This window comes from Mastigoproctus giganteus, chromosome 12 (assembly GCF_048544385.1).
Source record: "Mastigoproctus giganteus isolate SK-2022 chromosome 12, ASM4854438v1, whole genome shotgun sequence".
In the NCBI taxonomy this organism is placed as follows: Eukaryota; Metazoa; Arthropoda; class Arachnida; order Uropygi; family Thelyphonidae; genus Mastigoproctus; species Mastigoproctus giganteus.
Genome location: NC_143586.1, coordinates 133,729,830 through 133,747,928, shown reverse-complemented (window position 1 = coordinate 133,747,928; position 18,099 = coordinate 133,729,830). Strand labels below are relative to the sequence as shown.

Below are 18,099 nucleotides of genomic sequence, written 5' to 3'. Positions count from 1 at the left end.
ATGACATCGAATTACCGTCTACCCGAATGCAGTGTATCTATATACCTGCCAAGCGGTGGGTTTGTCCACTAGCGAGAGGGGTGACAGCATCGCGTTGCCCAGGAACCAGGTGTTCCATGAATTCTCTCCTTTCAGTGTACATTATAATGTCTGTAAATTGCATGTGTTCTGTGGTCGATTTTCTGTCTGTTTTACGAAAAACCCTAGTTTCCGGAGAGGACCAAGCTAGTCTCGCCTGAAACCGACTAATTCAACCACATTGTAAAATAAAGAGCCATAAAAATTCCTCACGTCATTGACGGATTTCGAAATCAGGTCTTTTCCACCCGGTGTGTTGAGTACAGTGATCATACCAAGTGTACAAGGGCTAAAATCTACAATCATCTACAAGGGCTAAAATCTACAATCATCTACAAGGGCTAAAATCTGTAAATATTACGAAAACAATTCGGCACTTGTATCAACGATCGCATTTGTCTTTTGGAATCCATGAAAAAAAAAAAAAGGAGGAGAGTGAGGCATTTCTTGCTTTATAAGATGCTGCCAGGACTGTTGTGTCCTATTATCTGTTTTGTGGTTAACAGGATTTAAACTACCTAGATAATGCAACGGTCTTAATTCTCACAGAAACACACGCTTCGTTTGCAATGGTATTGCATTATTTTCAAACAGATGTCTCAACAAAAGGTAAATTGCCACATGTTTAAATTTGAGACTGCTATGACAGACTGATTCAGAACTGCCTTCTCCCTCCTTATTAGGCGGTTTGTAGTGACAATATCAGACGCAGACCTAGCAGTCGTAAAGAAGTAATTCGATGTGAGCTGGCATGTGGTATACGAAATTATTTTTCGAAGTTGTAATACAGCTAATGCTATCTACCGAAAGTATTGGAATATCAGAGCAACTCGTTACAAAATTAAGTTTACTCTATTGTGCAAATTAAGTCCATTGCATTATCCGTACAGTTTAAATTCTGCTGCCTGCAAAAACAGATGAATGAACAAGATAGTTATCATAAATGTTTACGGATGTAAATAAGTTCAGTTGTTTGTGATTAATACTTATTGAAATGTGCCCCTCTGAAACTGCCCAACCAATATCTCTAAAATCCGGAAAATTTTAAAATCGCCCACTCCTCAGTTCCCGTATTTTAAAGAGCTTATTGTAGTTTCCTTTGTTGCTTCGTCTCGTCTATATTCATTGTTCCATTCACAAAGCTGAGCTGCCTTGCTGAAAATATTCATTCCGGACTTAATGTTCCAAGGAAATTAAATGCAGTAGTTAATACCTCTACATCCATTTAATACAGGTTAGATGGTTCGTCTGTAATCCGTTTAACTTCCGTTACGGATGATATTACCCCAAAGTCTGTCCTCGTGGACAGTACAGTGATTACAATCACCATCGTCTCCACACTCGGTGGAAAGAGCCAGATTCGAACTCGGTCAATGGCGCAAGGAACGGTCATGAGCTTTTTTTCATTTTGTGGCTGAATTAGTAGATCTTAGTCGTCTATAGCAAGGCTTCTCACAAAACAGCGGTGTTTCATCCAGCAAAAAATGGCACACCGACAGGAAAACACACACAGATCATGAAAATTATAAGCCTAACACACATGGGTGGATGAGGTTGTTCTCGGGATAACCCTAATACGACACTTTTTTTTTTTAAATCCAAAGTCTTAGATGATGGAAATACTTCGATAAGAAAGAAAGAATTTTTAAAATTTCTTTCAATGCAAACTTTTAATTAGTTTAGAGAAATTAATGAACTCTAATACATAAAAACAGAAAAAGAATATTGTGACTCACGGTATTATAATTCCTAGCTCAGCAAGACAGTACATTAGCCACGGTTTTATCTACTTTTAAAAAGAAATACAAGTACTGTAATATTATTTTTAAATCACAGCCGAAGCTTCATTTAAGTACGGAGTTTCAAATTTGACCTCGAGATTCCGCTTTTGTTTACCCTCTTCTATCACATCCTTTTTCTTAATTACGATGAAGCTTCAACAAATCGAAAATTAACTGTATTATTGCCATACAGTATTCTACTTTTGGCGTAATCTGCGAGTGACATATTACATTTTAAATAACTACAAAAAAATATTAAAATAAATTCAAAATAAATAGATAAGCTAGGGGGACCAGACATTAAATACAGGGAGGAATCTGAGTATCTCGTGATACTATAGGAGTAGGAATGATGAGGCAGATAGTAGAAAAAGGTCTGTGACAAGTTCAATACCGTAGATTACAAAAACCTTGGTGGATATACCTTGGAAGTTTCAGTATTGTGAACTCTGGAACTATCTCGAGTTCTTCCTCATTTTTTTTTTTTTTTTTGTATATCCCTAATTTTTAATTGATATCTATTCAAAAGACTTTTAAAAAGAGACAAATGTGTACCAAACAGCACTGATAAACGTTGTAATCGCTATTATATTTAACATTTTATTATTATTGTTTTTTGGTTGAAATTCACTTTATGGTGCTTACCCATGGATCTTTGTGACAAGTAGTGAGGAGCTGTCCAAGCTCCGCTCACTGGTTCGCAGTGATTGGACGATCCATTCCTGTATGTATCTTCGTTTTTCGATTTTAAACCAGCGCCAAAGGGTATGGGAGAAACCCTGAAACTATTTTTCCTCCTTTGGCGCTGATTTAAAATTGGGAAACGATTTTCCCCTTTGCGGCTGGTTTTAAATAAGGAACAGATCGCCTAATCACTGAGAACCAGTGGGCGGAGCTAAGCCAGCTCTTCACTCCTTGTTGCAAAGATCCATGGGTAAGCACCATACTGTAAATTTTAAAGTATTATTTTTTATCTTTTACAGAAGTGATACACATACACTGAGCACTGGAAATTCCCAGTCAGGAAACTGCAAATTGGGCTCCTAACCCATTCTTACTGCTGGTACAGGGCCCACCCCTGGGAAGGGATGATCCTTAGGGGCCATCCAACTAGGAGCTCCGCTGATGCCGCTGAGCGATCTCTAACTCTTTAATTTGAATTTGTTCTCTTCTCCCTACCCATTGGCCTCCTTCACGACTTTCTCAACTGCATCTAGCACTCTTCTTGCTCCTTTTCTCTGGGGGGATGCCTCACATTCTGTCATTCCCTCGCTGTCTTTCCGGTCTTCCACTTTCCTGTCTCTTCTCTTGGCCCCTCTCCACTCTCGCTCCTGCAAGAGTGTGGACAACTCGTCATATGTCTTTCTATATCCTGGCCGGACTCTTCGTGCCAGTGGACGAATGCTGGGAAGCTCTTTCCTGGTGATTGAGCCTCCCAGTAATGAAGGGGCCAATCAAACAACATAATACCCACACTATCTACATCGACTGACTTTACAATATTGTGCAACATCACAGAGTACTTAACGCGGATTTGTCCGAAACTATAGGAACCACTTAACAATAACACTTTATTCACAAATACGTACACTGAGGTATTGTGCACAAATTGTACGACATTATCCTCAAATTATATTTTAGAACACTATACTTTCGATACATCACACTGTAGACCCATTAGAAATCAGACTATAACTCTAAAGAAATTAAATATATTGTTATTTAGCGAAATCAAATCCTTTTTTCTGAACGAGAAACTCTTAATTTTCTCAAATATCGAAATTTGTTTGCCTATAAAAATATTCGCGCCGATACATGAACTGAAGTGTGGAAACAAGGGAGAAACGTAAAAAATAGAAAAAATATCGCCTACAATTTTTTTATTTTTTTGTGATTTATTTTATTATGTATTCTTAACCATTAATCTGATCATAACGACTATTGCGGATTGTCATTATAGCGAATTTTCGCTGTAATCGTTTGGCAAAGCAGGTAATAATAAATAGTATAATATTAACTATTTCAAATTTTAACACTTATTTTAATTGCCTGTAGATAATTTGTTTTAATTCGTTAATTTATTTTATTTTATTAGGACAAGACTGCTTCCAGTTTGAACAAAATGGGCATACCGTGCTGAGTTGCAATATGCGGAGAGAGGCTTACCATCAAGGGGCCCAGGCGCAGGTGGACTTGAGCTTAAATCTCCAGTTGATTCAGGCCGTGGAGTCTCGCGCTGGACGACTTGGTCAGAAGATGGCAGCTAAGGTGGCAGATCAGTGTCAACGTTCATAACTTTCGAAATTAGAGATACATAATTAAGATACAGTGCAGATCAGTGATTTCGAGTCGCAAGTAATTTATTATAAGAAAGTTGTAATTTAAAAATTCAATTATTAATACGACAGCCATTTTGAATGCCAAGAACTTGGGGTGGGGATAAGAAACAGGAATAGGAGGGGAGAAACAGTATTTACTGTATGAGGTGCTTCCTAACTAAATATAACATTCATCAATAAATTGCCCGTGATGTATCCTGGACATATGGAATTCTATTCACCTAAAGTGTAAGACATTTCAGGCGCCTTTAGATAAGCGATACTGCAATTCTGGTGGCTTTTGTTAATTATCATCCTGATAATTATTTTTTATTTAAAAAGTTCATCTTGTACGATTGTAGGCGGTCCAGTTTTATTATTCTCGCGGAGCACAGATTGGAGTTTGCCTTTCGAAAGCAATCTGTTCGTATGCGTATGTAAGGCTTTTTTTTATTTTCAATTTAAACGAAAAATAATATTACTGTTGGAAGCAGTATTTCTGAAGAAAAACGTTAAATATTCATTAGAATTGGAAGACCACTACGGGGGCCGTTCGAAATGTTCGTGGCCAGAGTATGAAAGGGTAGTGTTACAGTGTTAAAATTTCTGTACTTAATGTATTTCTTGTTATAGTTAGGCACACTAAGATCCATGCAGTTTCAATAAAGTTTTTTTTTTTTTTTAATTATAAGTCCTGAAGTCAACAAAGTTGTATGAATGAGGAAAGATGGACAAAATCAGTCATCCAATATTTGGAAAAAAGAGGGACTAACGCCAAAGGCAATTCATGAGGATATGGTTACAACATTGGTGGGGAGAGGCCCCTTCCTATTCCATGTTTAAGAGAGGGCAGCAGAATTTAAATGAAGGAGGGAGAGCCTGGAAGATAACCCACGTGGTGAAAGACCTTCAACGTCCACAACTCCAGAAGTTGTTGACAGTGTGGATGATCTGGTGATAACTGATCGACAAGTGACAGTTCGGTACATTGCTAGCGTTTTCGGCATCTCGTCTGAACGTATGTATCACATAATAAGAGAGGTTCTCGCTATGAAGATGTCAGTACGATGGGTCCCAAAGTCTTTGAATGCAGCCCTCGTGGGTAGCACAGTTGGTAGAATTGCCGTCCTCCCCCACACTGGTTGGGAATGACCTGAGTTCAAGTGCCGTCGATGACGTGAGGAATTTTTATGGGCCTTTTTCATAACGTGGCTGAGTTAGTCGGTCTCAGGCGGGGAAACATGGTTTTTCTCTCCCGAAAACTCTTGATTTTGTCCAGGAAACAAAAAATCGATCTCAGAACACACGCAATTTACAGATAGCATATATGAAGCAATATTATATCAACACTGATGCTCCTAAAAGTCATATTACAACAACAACATTGACAGCAGTTCAAAACGCCCAAAAGTTGTCAAGTGAACATTTCCATCATTTTCAAGCATATCTAGAAACTTTCCTTGTAAGGTTTGTGACCGTGGATGAGACTTTGGTCCATCACTTCCGACTAGAGGCAAGGTAGCAGTCCAAACAATGGAAACGCAGTGCTTCCACCCCTCCTGAGAATGCCAAGTCGATTCTTTCTGCTGACAAAGTGTTGGCATCGGTTTTTAGGGATACTGATTGAATGCTGCTTGTGGATTAACTTCAGAAAGGCCGAACAGTCACAGGGGCATATTACTCAAACCATGTGAGGTACTTGCGTGAAAACATCAAAGACAAACACCATGAAAAACTCAACAATGGAGTCTTGTTCTACCAGGACAACGCATCTGCTCATAAGTCTATCATTGCCATGGTTGGTTGGTTATTTGGTTTTTAGGAGCATTAGCAACTAAGGCCATATTGCTCCGGGAATATGCAGTGGTCATTCCCTGACCTTTTCGAATCCTCAGTATTTGGTGGTGACGGGCTCGAACCCCGGTCTAATCAAGAAGCGTGTGCTACGCACCGCTGCTCCTTCCCACCTGGCTACGGAGGCGCCTCATTGCCATGGCTGCCCTGCATGATTGCATTTTTTTTGAAATCTTGGACTATCTCTCATATTCACTAGATCTAGCACGATCGGACTTTAACCTATTTCCTAATTTCAAAAAATGCCTGGCCGGCATCCATTTTGCCACCGACAGTGACGTAATTGCTTCAGCGGATGAATTTCTGAGGCCCAAGAGAAAACTTCTTGAGTATTACAGCATCGGTGGCAAAAGTGTATTGACTTCAAAGGGGACTATGTTGAGAAGTAACATGTTACCAGTCTCGTCAAATAAGCCCTTCATACTCAAGCTACGAACTTTTCAACACCCTTCTTACAAAGGCTTTTGTGGAAACGTTGTTTAAAACATATAGTAATATCACAGTTATCTCAAAGTAGAATGGAAATTTTTTTTTTTTTTTTTTTTTCTATTCTACGACTCGGAGAAATTAAAACAAAACGTTCGAACCCGAACATGGCATACTTAAACCCTAATAATCCAGTTCAAACCAGAAGAGGTGTACTTATGGCCTACCATCGAACATCGTGTTTTTTAGCGGAATCTTCCATGGAAACGTTGGACTTGGCGCATTATAGCCTTAACTGCGCATGTGCCAAAAAACCGAACCAAACCAAAACTTGGAAACGAAGTCTTATAGTCAAAAATTAGGTTTTCGTGCTATCGAATCATATCACAAGGACTTTGGTCTCTAGGTCTTCTGATTTAACATCCCCAGACTTCTTTTATTGAGTATTGTTAAAGGAGAAGAGAACAGAACCATATCAGAAAATTAGACATTATTAGCAAAGTTAAGTACCATATATTTTAAGTTATAACAGCCGAAATATGTTACACTTTTGGTGGATGTTCCTTAAATTGAGTACACACAGAAAGAATTTGCAATAATGAACAGATTTGGATTAACGGAGATTAGCTTGCGGCTTGTAAACCATCTATGATACTATGCAATATCTTGTTAATACTGATTGGCTTAATTAACAACAATTAAGAAATGCAATCTGCGAATGATGAACAAATATTAAATGGAACATCTTCGATAATAATAACAGTATAAATAACAATAAAACTTTAAATATCGAAAACGAAACTGAGCACAAAATAATTTTCATAAAATCACACATGAAGAAAAAAAAATGATAATGCATATTGTTTTGAATATTTAAAATTAATGACTTAGGTAATAACATTTAAAAATAAATCCGTTCTAAACATTTAGATGCTGATCGAAAGGGGAACCTAATATTTCCGGGTCTGTAATCATAAAAATAGCATTACAGAGTGGTTTACAAGTCACAGGTGCTCTTCTAAATCCCTGGGCTTTATAATTAACGTGCAGCCTAATTTACATTTTAAAGGTTAAAAGCTTTTAAAGAAGGCAGCAACGACTTCTTGGGAATGAATATTTGTTTCTTATGAAGGCTTTATCCAAAACAGGTCATGCTTTGTTATAGCTTTAGAAAATCCTGATGAATACCATGTTAAAATAGAGAGTTACATGGCGAGATTACCACTAATAACGCTTTTGAAAGATTGTATCTGCATATTTAAGAAAAACTATATCACATTCTGTCTTTTCTAATCACTTTTAAGAGTGTTACTGGAAGATTTAAGAGGTGTTTCTTGTTGCACGTCACTCAGACTTGATGAATTGAAATGCGCACTGCACACTTTTGTCTGTACTCAGCACTCTTATATCATCAATAAAGATGTGGAACTGTAGCACTGCATCCTGTTGTCTCTTCTATGCACAGCAAGTGTTTACACGAACTCAATTACACAAAAACACCAGTACGCAGAAGCATGGACACTCCTGCACATTTTGCACAACACATGCCAGTCTTCTTCACTCCTTTCCAAAATACTTGATTGCTGCTTTCTGGACACCATTGGAGTATCGCTGTGTATTAAACGAGGTAGGTCAGTTTGAAATTAGCAAGGTTGTAAATTCGATATTTATTGAGTACCAACAGCTGCATTAATTTAATACTTTTCTTCCACTTTTTCTCAGTAATTAATTAAAAAAATTATAATGGTATCCGTTAACTATATTTAAATTAAATATAAAGTATTATTTACACAGCACTTGGTTTTTATAAACTGAATCAAACAAGACACATTGTTCCTTTTTGATTTTAAATCTGAAAATTATGTGCATGCTTAGGATTTTGTAGTAATAAACTGGCCAAGGTTTCTTGAATCCATTGAATTGAATGAGGTGGAATGGACGAGGAAAGAACGATGGTTCTTCTAATTTCCTGGTCAAAATAGTTCTCTACCAGTCTCCCAAAAATTAAATAAACTACATGCCCGCCATTTGTTTTTTTTTTTTTTTTTTATGTGACGATAATGAACTGATGAGTATTTCTTTCTGTATAAAATTAGCTACAAGTAAGGCTTAATTCACTGACATGTTCTGGTGCCATTCCGAGTAATAGTTCTGCAGAAAACTGAAATTAATGTCAATATAATTTTTTTTTTTGAATTTTTAATTCGGATGACTGATTTTAATATAAGTTTTTATCGCCCATAAGTTTCGTCAATATAAACTGTACGGATTTGCAAGGTAAGCTTCGTTAAAAAATATAAAATAAATATTAGATTAATTGATTTATACTACGTTCAACAGTATTAGTGAAATTATTGAAAATATTTCCATAATTTTTGCATTAACTGTACATAGACTATATTTTTCTCGAAATTAATAGAGGAGAATTCCTAATTAATATTTGGGGTATTACTTCAAACTCCTCTCGTCTTATCCACTCCTTCATAAAAATTGAGTTATCACGCTAATCTTATTTAATTTTTCAGATGTATCCGAATTTCAAATTACAGCGAATTTACATTCGATTGTTCGTACAGTAAACATGTTTATAATACAGTTTCCATCCAGAACTTTCCTTATCGATTGCTGCTTGTTTCAAAACTCGCTATATCCATTTGGTCAATGGCTTTCTCTCTTTTCTCTGATGTTTTATTTGATATTTGCTTGTTTTCCTTCAACATTCGTGTTTGGGAGTTAACGAGTCAGCCTGTATGTGTGAGTTTATCGTGTTTGTGTGCTGTTTATAAAAATAGGCTATTCTGAATAGTGTGTGTAATTCTAATGTCCAGGCACGTTCAAATCCAGTAGACATGGGGAATGCTGGAAATATAGAGGACGTTTTTTCTATGGCTTATGAAGCCATTGAGAATAGTTGACTGATGGGGATTCATTTTGGGCCCTTTCTGAAATGCTATCATGGCCTTATGATGTTTATTTCTATTTATAATTTTTTTTTTTTCTTCCGTGTACAATTTTAGATTTATAGATTTTTTTTTCTCCATTTACAATCCCTGAAGCGTATGTTTTGAAAATTTTTATATAAGTTAGTATAAACGTACCTTTTTTTTTTTTTTTTTTAATATAATCATTATTTGTTTTTATAAATTTCGCGCATTTTGATCATTTCAAAATGTTATCTAAAATATTTTTTAGATTACCTTTTCAAAAATGACTTCAAAATAATTATAAATAACTTCAAAATGTTTTAAAATAAAAAGAAATAGTTCTGCTTCAAATTTTGTGTAATCCAGCCTGACAGATCATAACTCGTTTTCTCTGGCAACTAAATTTATCGTAATTTATGCAAATATTTCTGTTTTTCCGTTATAGTTTAGTACAGCAATTTTATAAGTTAACTTAAAATAAGAACTAAAATAGGCAGCAGTAACTCTCGTTTTAAGTTCATTTCGCGAAATGATGAGTTTTGCTGCCACGAACTTTATGGTAAGAAATGAGAACTAGACAAAACGCATGTGTGAAACACAGCATCGTAAGCCAAATTTGGTGACTTGAAAAGCAATTGTTTTTATGACGGTAAGCAGAACATTGATGCATTTATTGCTTCATGTACTTCATACTTGAAGGTTGGTGAGCTCTGGGCACTGTCTTTTTCTTTGAACTCTAATAATTGAGGTAGACTATTTCAGGAGTCTTGGTTAAAAAGTGTACCTAGCAATGCACATCCTTTTTCTCTTTTACTCTTGTTTACATGTTTTTGGTCCGAAACTAAGGAAGTTGCGTGCCGTTGCAGTTTCCATCAACTTAAGGGCAGGGTGCGAATAATCATTTTTGAAGGTGCATAGTGCATTGGCGTCAAAAATCTTCAGAGGCACAAATATAGTTTGAATTCCACTTTTATTTCGCCAGAAATTAACGTGAGCATCAGCGTGATTGGAAAGTGATTACAGGCTCATACCTACTACTCGTTAGTGTTAATTTAGCGCAGGTAAGTAGGTGCGATAGTGGGTTTTTAGGGATATCGCTTGTACTAGAACGAATATTTTTTCTTGACCTATGTTAAATTTATTTTATGAACGTAAAATTGTTTTAATTATTTTAATACAAAGCTTAGCATAAAATTCCCGTACGTAATTAGCAAAAACACTTGGTGGTACACCAGTCGCGGAAAGGATATATCCATTCCGTTAGCTTCTGGATTTGCTCCAGGCGGTACGCGACACATTTTCAACGTAATATGCTGCTCGCTCCAGGAAAAGGACCGGATGGAAAAAGACCTGAGTTCGAATCCCGTCGATGATGGGAGGAATTGTTATGGGCCTTTTTCACAACGTGGCTGAGTTAGTTGGTCTCAGGCGAGGGTAAATGGGTTTTTTTCCGTAAATTCGGGTTTTTTGTCCAACAAAACAGAAAATCGACCTCAGAACACACGCAATTTACAGACAATATACACGGAACAATATGGCCTTAGTCGCTGATGCTCCTAAAACCCTACAGCTGCGGGAAAAGTTGGCTACCCCTAGTGTAGAGTGTGTTTAGCGTCAAAGGCATCAGGGGTTTCCTCCATCTCCGCGTAGTATACATTGTAGGTGTGAAACAGAACACTGTCAATGCCAGAGGCTTAAAGGTGTATGGATTTTGTACACATATGTGTAGTGTCGTGTACCGTTGTTCCTCTGGTAATTTAGCTGCTGGACTACTAATGGAACCCAACATTGCCCAACTCCGCCCCATGGAGGCAGACAGACCAGCTACACCAGTATTACAATTATTTAGTCTGGCAGGTCCGGGCACCTAATTTCCTGAGATTTCAGTGGCAAGGATCTTAAAAAAAAAAAAAAAAAAAAAAAAATCCGCTGTAGATAGGGGTCAGCCAAAAGGAGTACTAATTATGCGATTTGATGTTATTAAATTTAGGGTGTAGGGCTCAAGCAATTTAGAGATGATGCGGGTGCTAGTAGTAAGTTAGAGAAGAGGGAGGAAGACTGAAGACTTGGGGAAAAGACAGAGATACGGGGTCCATAGAGAAGATGACCCCCAAGTCAGTGAAGCAGGCCCATGCTCCACCAGAGGGAAAAGAGGGGCAGCGATTGGGGGAGGAGACTATAGATCACTCCCCTCCCACCCGGGGGAGTGGCTAGGAAGGCGTAATGGCAGCAGCTGAGCTGTGCTGGTGGTTCTGTCACTCCTGGGACGAACCAAGGAAGGAGTTTTTTTTTTTTTCTCTCTGAGAAGGGTGTAAAGGTGTAAAGAGAAGGGTGTCATATCCAGGAAATTTCTTATTTTGATCTTCAATGGGTGTTTGACTGCCTAACCTGTCTAGCAGTGAAGACAGACTGCGCAAACTCAGTAAAGGTGGTGTAGCGCTGCTCGTCCATTATAATCAGGTGCTCACAATGCCGGGGATTATCTTGGATTTTAGTGGCAAACCTTAGCCGGAACGCGTCATATTCATGTCAGTCGTACATTACGTGATCCAACGTCCCGCAGTGACACAGTGGATCATCTTCTATGCTTAAGGATGTTAGCTTCCCTTTAAAGGGTCCGTGGCCTGTCAATAGAAATGTAGAATGGAGGTCCAATGCCTCCTCCCTGGTACTCTGGTGATCAGGCTTTGGACTGATAGGTTCACAGAGGGAATGAACTTTTTGGTTATTAGTCCTTTATTGGTGATGCCCCATGTCTCTTGCCAGGTCCTGTACATAATTTCAGCAATTCTCTTCCTTTCTTGTTTTTGGGGTTGTTATCAAGGCTGTTTCGGTGGGAATACTCTTCTTATGACCTCTACGTGTAGGGGTATACAACTAGCTAGCACCTGTATGGCACGCCCTAGTTACAGATAACACTGTATGGAGTCCAGTTTACGGCGATTTCGGTCGAGGGAGGTCCTAGTACACCATACTGAGGCTCCATAGCAAACTATTGAGACAAATTTAGTATAGTGATTTCGCCACTCTTCTGAAGAGGCTTGGGTTTGAGATATGAGATACGTTGACGACTGAAGGAATTTCTAAAAGTCTCTTTAATCGGCGCTGTAGTAAGCTAATCGAGTTTGGTGTCATTAACACGCAAGAAATGGCAATTTACTATTCAAGCAGAAACATTCAGTATTTGACATCTATGCATCTAAGTAATATCTCAATATCATTCAACCTGTGCATCTTGGGTATCAGCGTGATGGGAAACTGATTTACAATTAAACTTTATTGTAACTGAAGACAACGTTTGTTCAGAGGCGCGCCCTACACAGCAGCTGTGAGTTAATCCTTAAATTCTTCAAATGTATTATTCCTGTAGACACAGTGGATTGTCCTTCAGGAATTCCCGCGGAAATTTAGATCCAGCGAGTATGGGCACCAAGGCCATCTATTCCATACATATTGTTCAGGGTTTCGATTAGATGTCTTTCAGCATTTGTAATCGATAATGTGGACAATGTGGGACAGATGGCCTTGGTGAGGCAAGACTCCACTGCCGCAATGGGGGTCTTGCCTCATCTTGTTGGAAAAGTACCTTCTGTATTCACTCCCGAGCATTGAACAGATGGAACAAAGTGGTTTTAAAGGAGTACATTATGTCGAACAAAAACAAGAACAATGGTCCGATGGGTTCTTACTGCACCATACACGTATATTCTGTTTATCGAAGTAGCCGCTAAAGTGTAAATGCGCTTCATTGCTAACCTTTTCCTGAAATAACCGTTGTGTTGTTTCCAAGTATTGAAGAAATGAATCGCAAACAGCGAATTGTCTTTCTTTGTTTGTAGTCAGGAAGTGAGTGAAGCATCTCCATTTTGAGGAAACAGCTTTCAATCTTGTACAACGATTCTTAAAAGTGGATGTTTGATTAAAAGCCAACTGTTGATTCACAGATTTCCTTACTGTAATAATCCCTTCTTGTCACGGTAAAAGAAAAAAACAGAGGAGAAACGGTTAGCCAGATGTAGTCTAGGGTACTCGACCTTGCAATCGTCCTCAGAGCTGGGGGATTAATTCTCCAGAAGCAGGTATGCCATATGGATGGAACAGAGATTAATCCATGATCATTATCACAGTATTGACTAGACTCTGAAATGAATGCGGTCTGAAAAAAGAAAATCCTGTTGTATCTATTACTTTTGTTATTCTATGCCCTTAGTCGCTGGGCATAGAAATATCTCAATATAATTCAACTCAGTTGAATTGGATTTTCCAATTGGCCCACTTTTAAGTATCCAACATTTAGTGCGGCCAGACAACTGGGTCAGACGGTTTTTGGTCGTTCGAGCAGCAAGTACCAATACTTTGATGAATACATTAATGGCGGATAAACAATGATTCTGATGTATTCGTTGATGATCTCGGTTTTTTTATATGCATGACATTTTGTTTTGTTGTCCAGGGCTAGCATGTGGCCCTAAAAGTGAGTTAATCTTGCCAGATGCTAAACCTCAGTTTCTAATCGAACACTACACTCAAGCCAGAGTGAGATGTAATAACTGAAACTGTGCTGTTAGCAAAATTAGCGTAGTTATTGCACTTGAAGGAAACAATCATCATTTTGGTTTTCTCAAATATGATAGTCAGGCCAAACCGGAAGAAAAAATGCAATTTTCATTAATCTGTTATTAACTTGGTTTATGGCCAGGATTAAACCCAGGATTTTAGGATTTCGAACAGTAGGTGTGAAAATCCTAAGATCGTAATCGTAGGGTAGGACATGCTGGTTATTATGGACCAGTGGTGCTATAATAGTAGTATACACCGATGAGCCAAAACATTATGACCAGCGAGTCGTTATGCAAATCGAAGCAACTGCCGGTGAATTACGGCGCGTGCACGGGTCGGGACACGGTATAAAAAACACCTGATACTGAGCTCTGTAAATCAGTGTTACTGTTCTTCTTCAGATAGGAAAGGCACTCGACTTAAGCGAGTTTGACAAAGACTAAATTGTAATGGCCAGACGACTGGGTCAGAGCATATCCGAAATGGCACGGCTGGTGGGATGCTCACGGTCAGCCGTGATTAGTACCCATTAAGAGTGGTGCCAAGAGGGAAACCCACGAACCGCTGGCGAGGTGTTGGACAACCAATTGGTTTACAATACCGGTATCCCGGGATCTCGAACACAGATCCCGGTCATTTTTTTCCGGTATTAAAATACCGGTTTTTCGGTACTAATTTAAAAAAAAATAATTGCTTATAATTTAATCACATATATGTGTGGTTATAAAATCACCTTTATGTGATTATGACGTCGTTATCTTTACTAGCAATTGTTCGATAAATCATCTATAGGACATCATTCAACATTGCAACCTGTCCAGAATTCTCGGACAACTTCATGTAGGGCTCACAATACCGGGATCCCGGTATTGTAAGCCCGACATGTACCATCCGTGAGCCTTTGCTCACCTCGAGCATATGACCATATCATAACTCCCAAGTCCCGTTCGTCCACTACTGACTTTAGTTCAACTCCACCAAATGTATAAGTTATTTTTGGGTTGCTGTTCTCCAGATGTAAGACTCTGCATTTTGCTGAATTAAAGCATAGCTGCCACTTTTCTGACCATCCCGGAAGTCTATTTAGGTCGCTCTGAAGAAGCTCTGCTTGGCGAAGATCATTAACTACTCTATTAATCTTTACATCATCTGCAAGTTTAGACCTCACGCCCTCCATTCCTTCATAGATGTCATTTAAGATAATCAAAAACAACAGTGTTCCCAATACTGATCCTTGGGGAACCCCACTACTTACATTAACTCAATCTGAGGAATAACCATTTACCTTGAGGCCCTCAAGCACGATGGCTTGAGGGCCTGGTGCCCTCAAGCCATCGTGCTATCCATCTAAGGATTTTCCCTATGATTCCAGCCTGCTCCAATTTATAAAGTAACCACTCTGTGGGACTGAGTCAAATGCTTTGCTTAAACCCAAATAAACAATGCCGAAATTATTCCCAAATTCCAGCTCTTGAGTGACCCTGTGAAAATAGCTAACCCGATTAATTAAACATGATTTTCCCTTTACAAAACCGTGCTGTGTATCCTGCAGAATTCCATTTCCATCTAAATGATTCTCAATCCTGAACCCTGACCCTTGATCATTGTGTCCAGGATTTTCCCAACTACCGAAGTTAGACTGGCCGGTTGGGTAATTTCCCGCTACACTCCTAGAACCGCCTTTATGTTCCAATTTACACCAATCCAACGGAATCTCTCCTGAGTCCAGTGATGCTCTCATAACTAGCCTTAATGGTTCAATGTACTCACTTGCCGCCTCCTTTAAGATTATAGGGTATATGCCATCAACCACAGGAGCCTTATAGGCGCTAAAGTTCTCATTAAATAATCATTTGAAATTTCAACATCATTAATTACACTTTTTCAACTTCACTTCCATAATATCTCATTGACACAAAGGTTTTTTTTTATGTAAATATCGATGCAAAGTAACTGTTGAATTCATCTGCAACTTCAGCTATGTTATCTAATGCTGTTCCACGTCCATTACATAAGGGTCCAATCTGCTTTGTCCTTCTGTTCTTTGCATTTATATATGTGAAGAATTCCTTAACTGCTCTCTTCTTTATTCCTTATCCCCACTCTTTGCTCTCTTCTTTATTCCTTACCCCCACTCTTTGCTCTCTTCTTTATTCCTTATCCCCACTCTTTGCTCTCTCCCAGACTCAGTAAAGATACCATAGTGAAAATTATACTTCGCTGAATTAATCGTCTTTCTCCTTCAGAAAATGATGAACGTAATTCAACCATGGAAGACCAACATGGAACAGAACATCAGTGTTCCGCAAATTCTTTCCAAAATAAGAAATTGCCTGACTCCGATGAGATTTTAAAAGATGAACTTGAGTCGGAAATTAGTGAAATACTTTTAACTATTTTTGCTAAAAAAGTTCAAAGCCTAGAAAATATGGACTGAGATCGTCTTCGATTATCTCAGTACCAGAATAGAATCCGGAAGGGCGTTTTCTGCCGCTAATCAGATACTGTATGTACCAAAATTAGATCCATTTTAAACGATCATACTATTGATTGCTTATGTTTCTTAAGAGCTCACTTTATTCGGGCAGGTAGTGTGGATCCTTAAACATAACTAAACTTTGCAGTAACAATATGTATTTTTTTGTTTTTAGAATAACTGTATTTTAATGATTGTTTTTTTTTTCAGAATATTTATTATTGCAATAAAAGTTTATTTAAAACATGAATTCAAGTAATTACAGTACTTGTTTTTTTCCTTACTTTATTTCACCTAATTGTCATCAAAATTTATTGAGAAAAACGTTTGTTTTTGGAATACCGGTATTAATACCAGTATCCCAGTTTCATAAATTAAAAATACCGAAATATCGGTATTAAGATTTTGACCGGTATTGTAAGCTCTAGGTACATGGCAACAGAAGGGCAGCTGTGGCGCAACTAGCCGGTAATTGGAATGCTAGTGACGGAGGTCATGTGTCACAACACACAGTACATCGAACCCTGCTGAAGATGGGGCTGCGTAGGCGCAGGCCGCTCTGAGTGCCCATACTAACCACGTTCACCGGCGACGGTGCCTACAATAGGCACGCGAGCATCGAAACTGGACCTTGACTGATTGGAAGAAGGTCGTCTGGTCCGATGAATCACGTTTCCTGCAGCACCACGTGGACGGCCGGATACGTGAGCGTCGTTTACCTAGGGAAGTGATGGCGCCTGGATGCACTGTGGGACGAAAACAAGCCGGTGGTGGCGGTGTCATGCTTTGGGCAATGTTCTGCTGGAATACCCTGGGTCCAGTCATTCATGTGCCGGGCACTCTGATGTCTGCCACCTATCTAAACATCATTGCTGACCAGGTACAGCCTTTCATGACAACGGTCTTCCCCTCTGGTGGTGCCATCTTTCAGCAGGATAATGCGCCATGCCACACCGCCCGGATTTTTCCAGACTGGTTCGCGGAACATGAGGAAGACTTCCAGTTATTGCCTTGGTCTCCAAATTCCTCAGACATTAATCCCATCGAGCATCTATGGTTTGTATTGGAACAGCAACTCTGATCTGCGACGTCTCAACCACGGACCTTACAGGAGTTAAAAGGATCTGCTGGTTACGTGTTGGTACCAGATACCATAAGACACGTTTAGAAATCTTGTAGCGTCCATGCCTCGCCGGGTACGAGCTGTTTTGGCTGCACGTGGAGGACGAACATTATATTAGGCAGGTGGTCATAATGTTTTGACTCATCGGTGTATATTATTATAGCACTATCTGAGCATTGCAGACAGGCTGCCACGACAGATCATGGGATGTTGTCAATGATATATAGGAACTTTACCATCATGGAAAAGGAGATGATTACTGCATTGTACGAAGCAATGGTTAGGCCGCGTGTTGAGTATGTACTGTATTGCTTACAGGTCTGGAGGCCTTATTCTAGGAAGGATGTAGAACTGCTGGAACGGGTGTGGTGAAGGGAAACCAGATTGGTGAAGGGAACGAAAGGGTGCTCTTGCTCTTACCAAGAGCACTTACCAAGAAAGGCTTCAGTTCTGCAAATTGCATCGTCTGGAGACTACAATCCAGACGATGTATTAAGTAAGTTCAGTATTGATGGCTTTCTTCCTCTTGCTGAGACTACATACATGAGAAGGGCATAAA

At 38.9% G+C, this 18,099-nt stretch overlaps 1 protein-coding gene across 1 annotated transcript in view; it reads left to right on the top strand.

Annotated features, from left to right (window-relative positions):
* Nucleotides 1-18,099, top strand: part of LOC150077440 (tetratricopeptide repeat protein 17) — a 204,521-nt gene that overhangs the window by 137,711 nt on the left and 48,711 nt on the right. Inside the window, exon 9 of the mRNA XM_090385905.1 lies at nt 3,955-4,127. Coding sequence (XP_090242031.1) covers nt 3,955-4,127 — 173 coding nt within the window. The remainder of the gene's footprint in view (nt 1-3,954; nt 4,128-18,099) is intronic.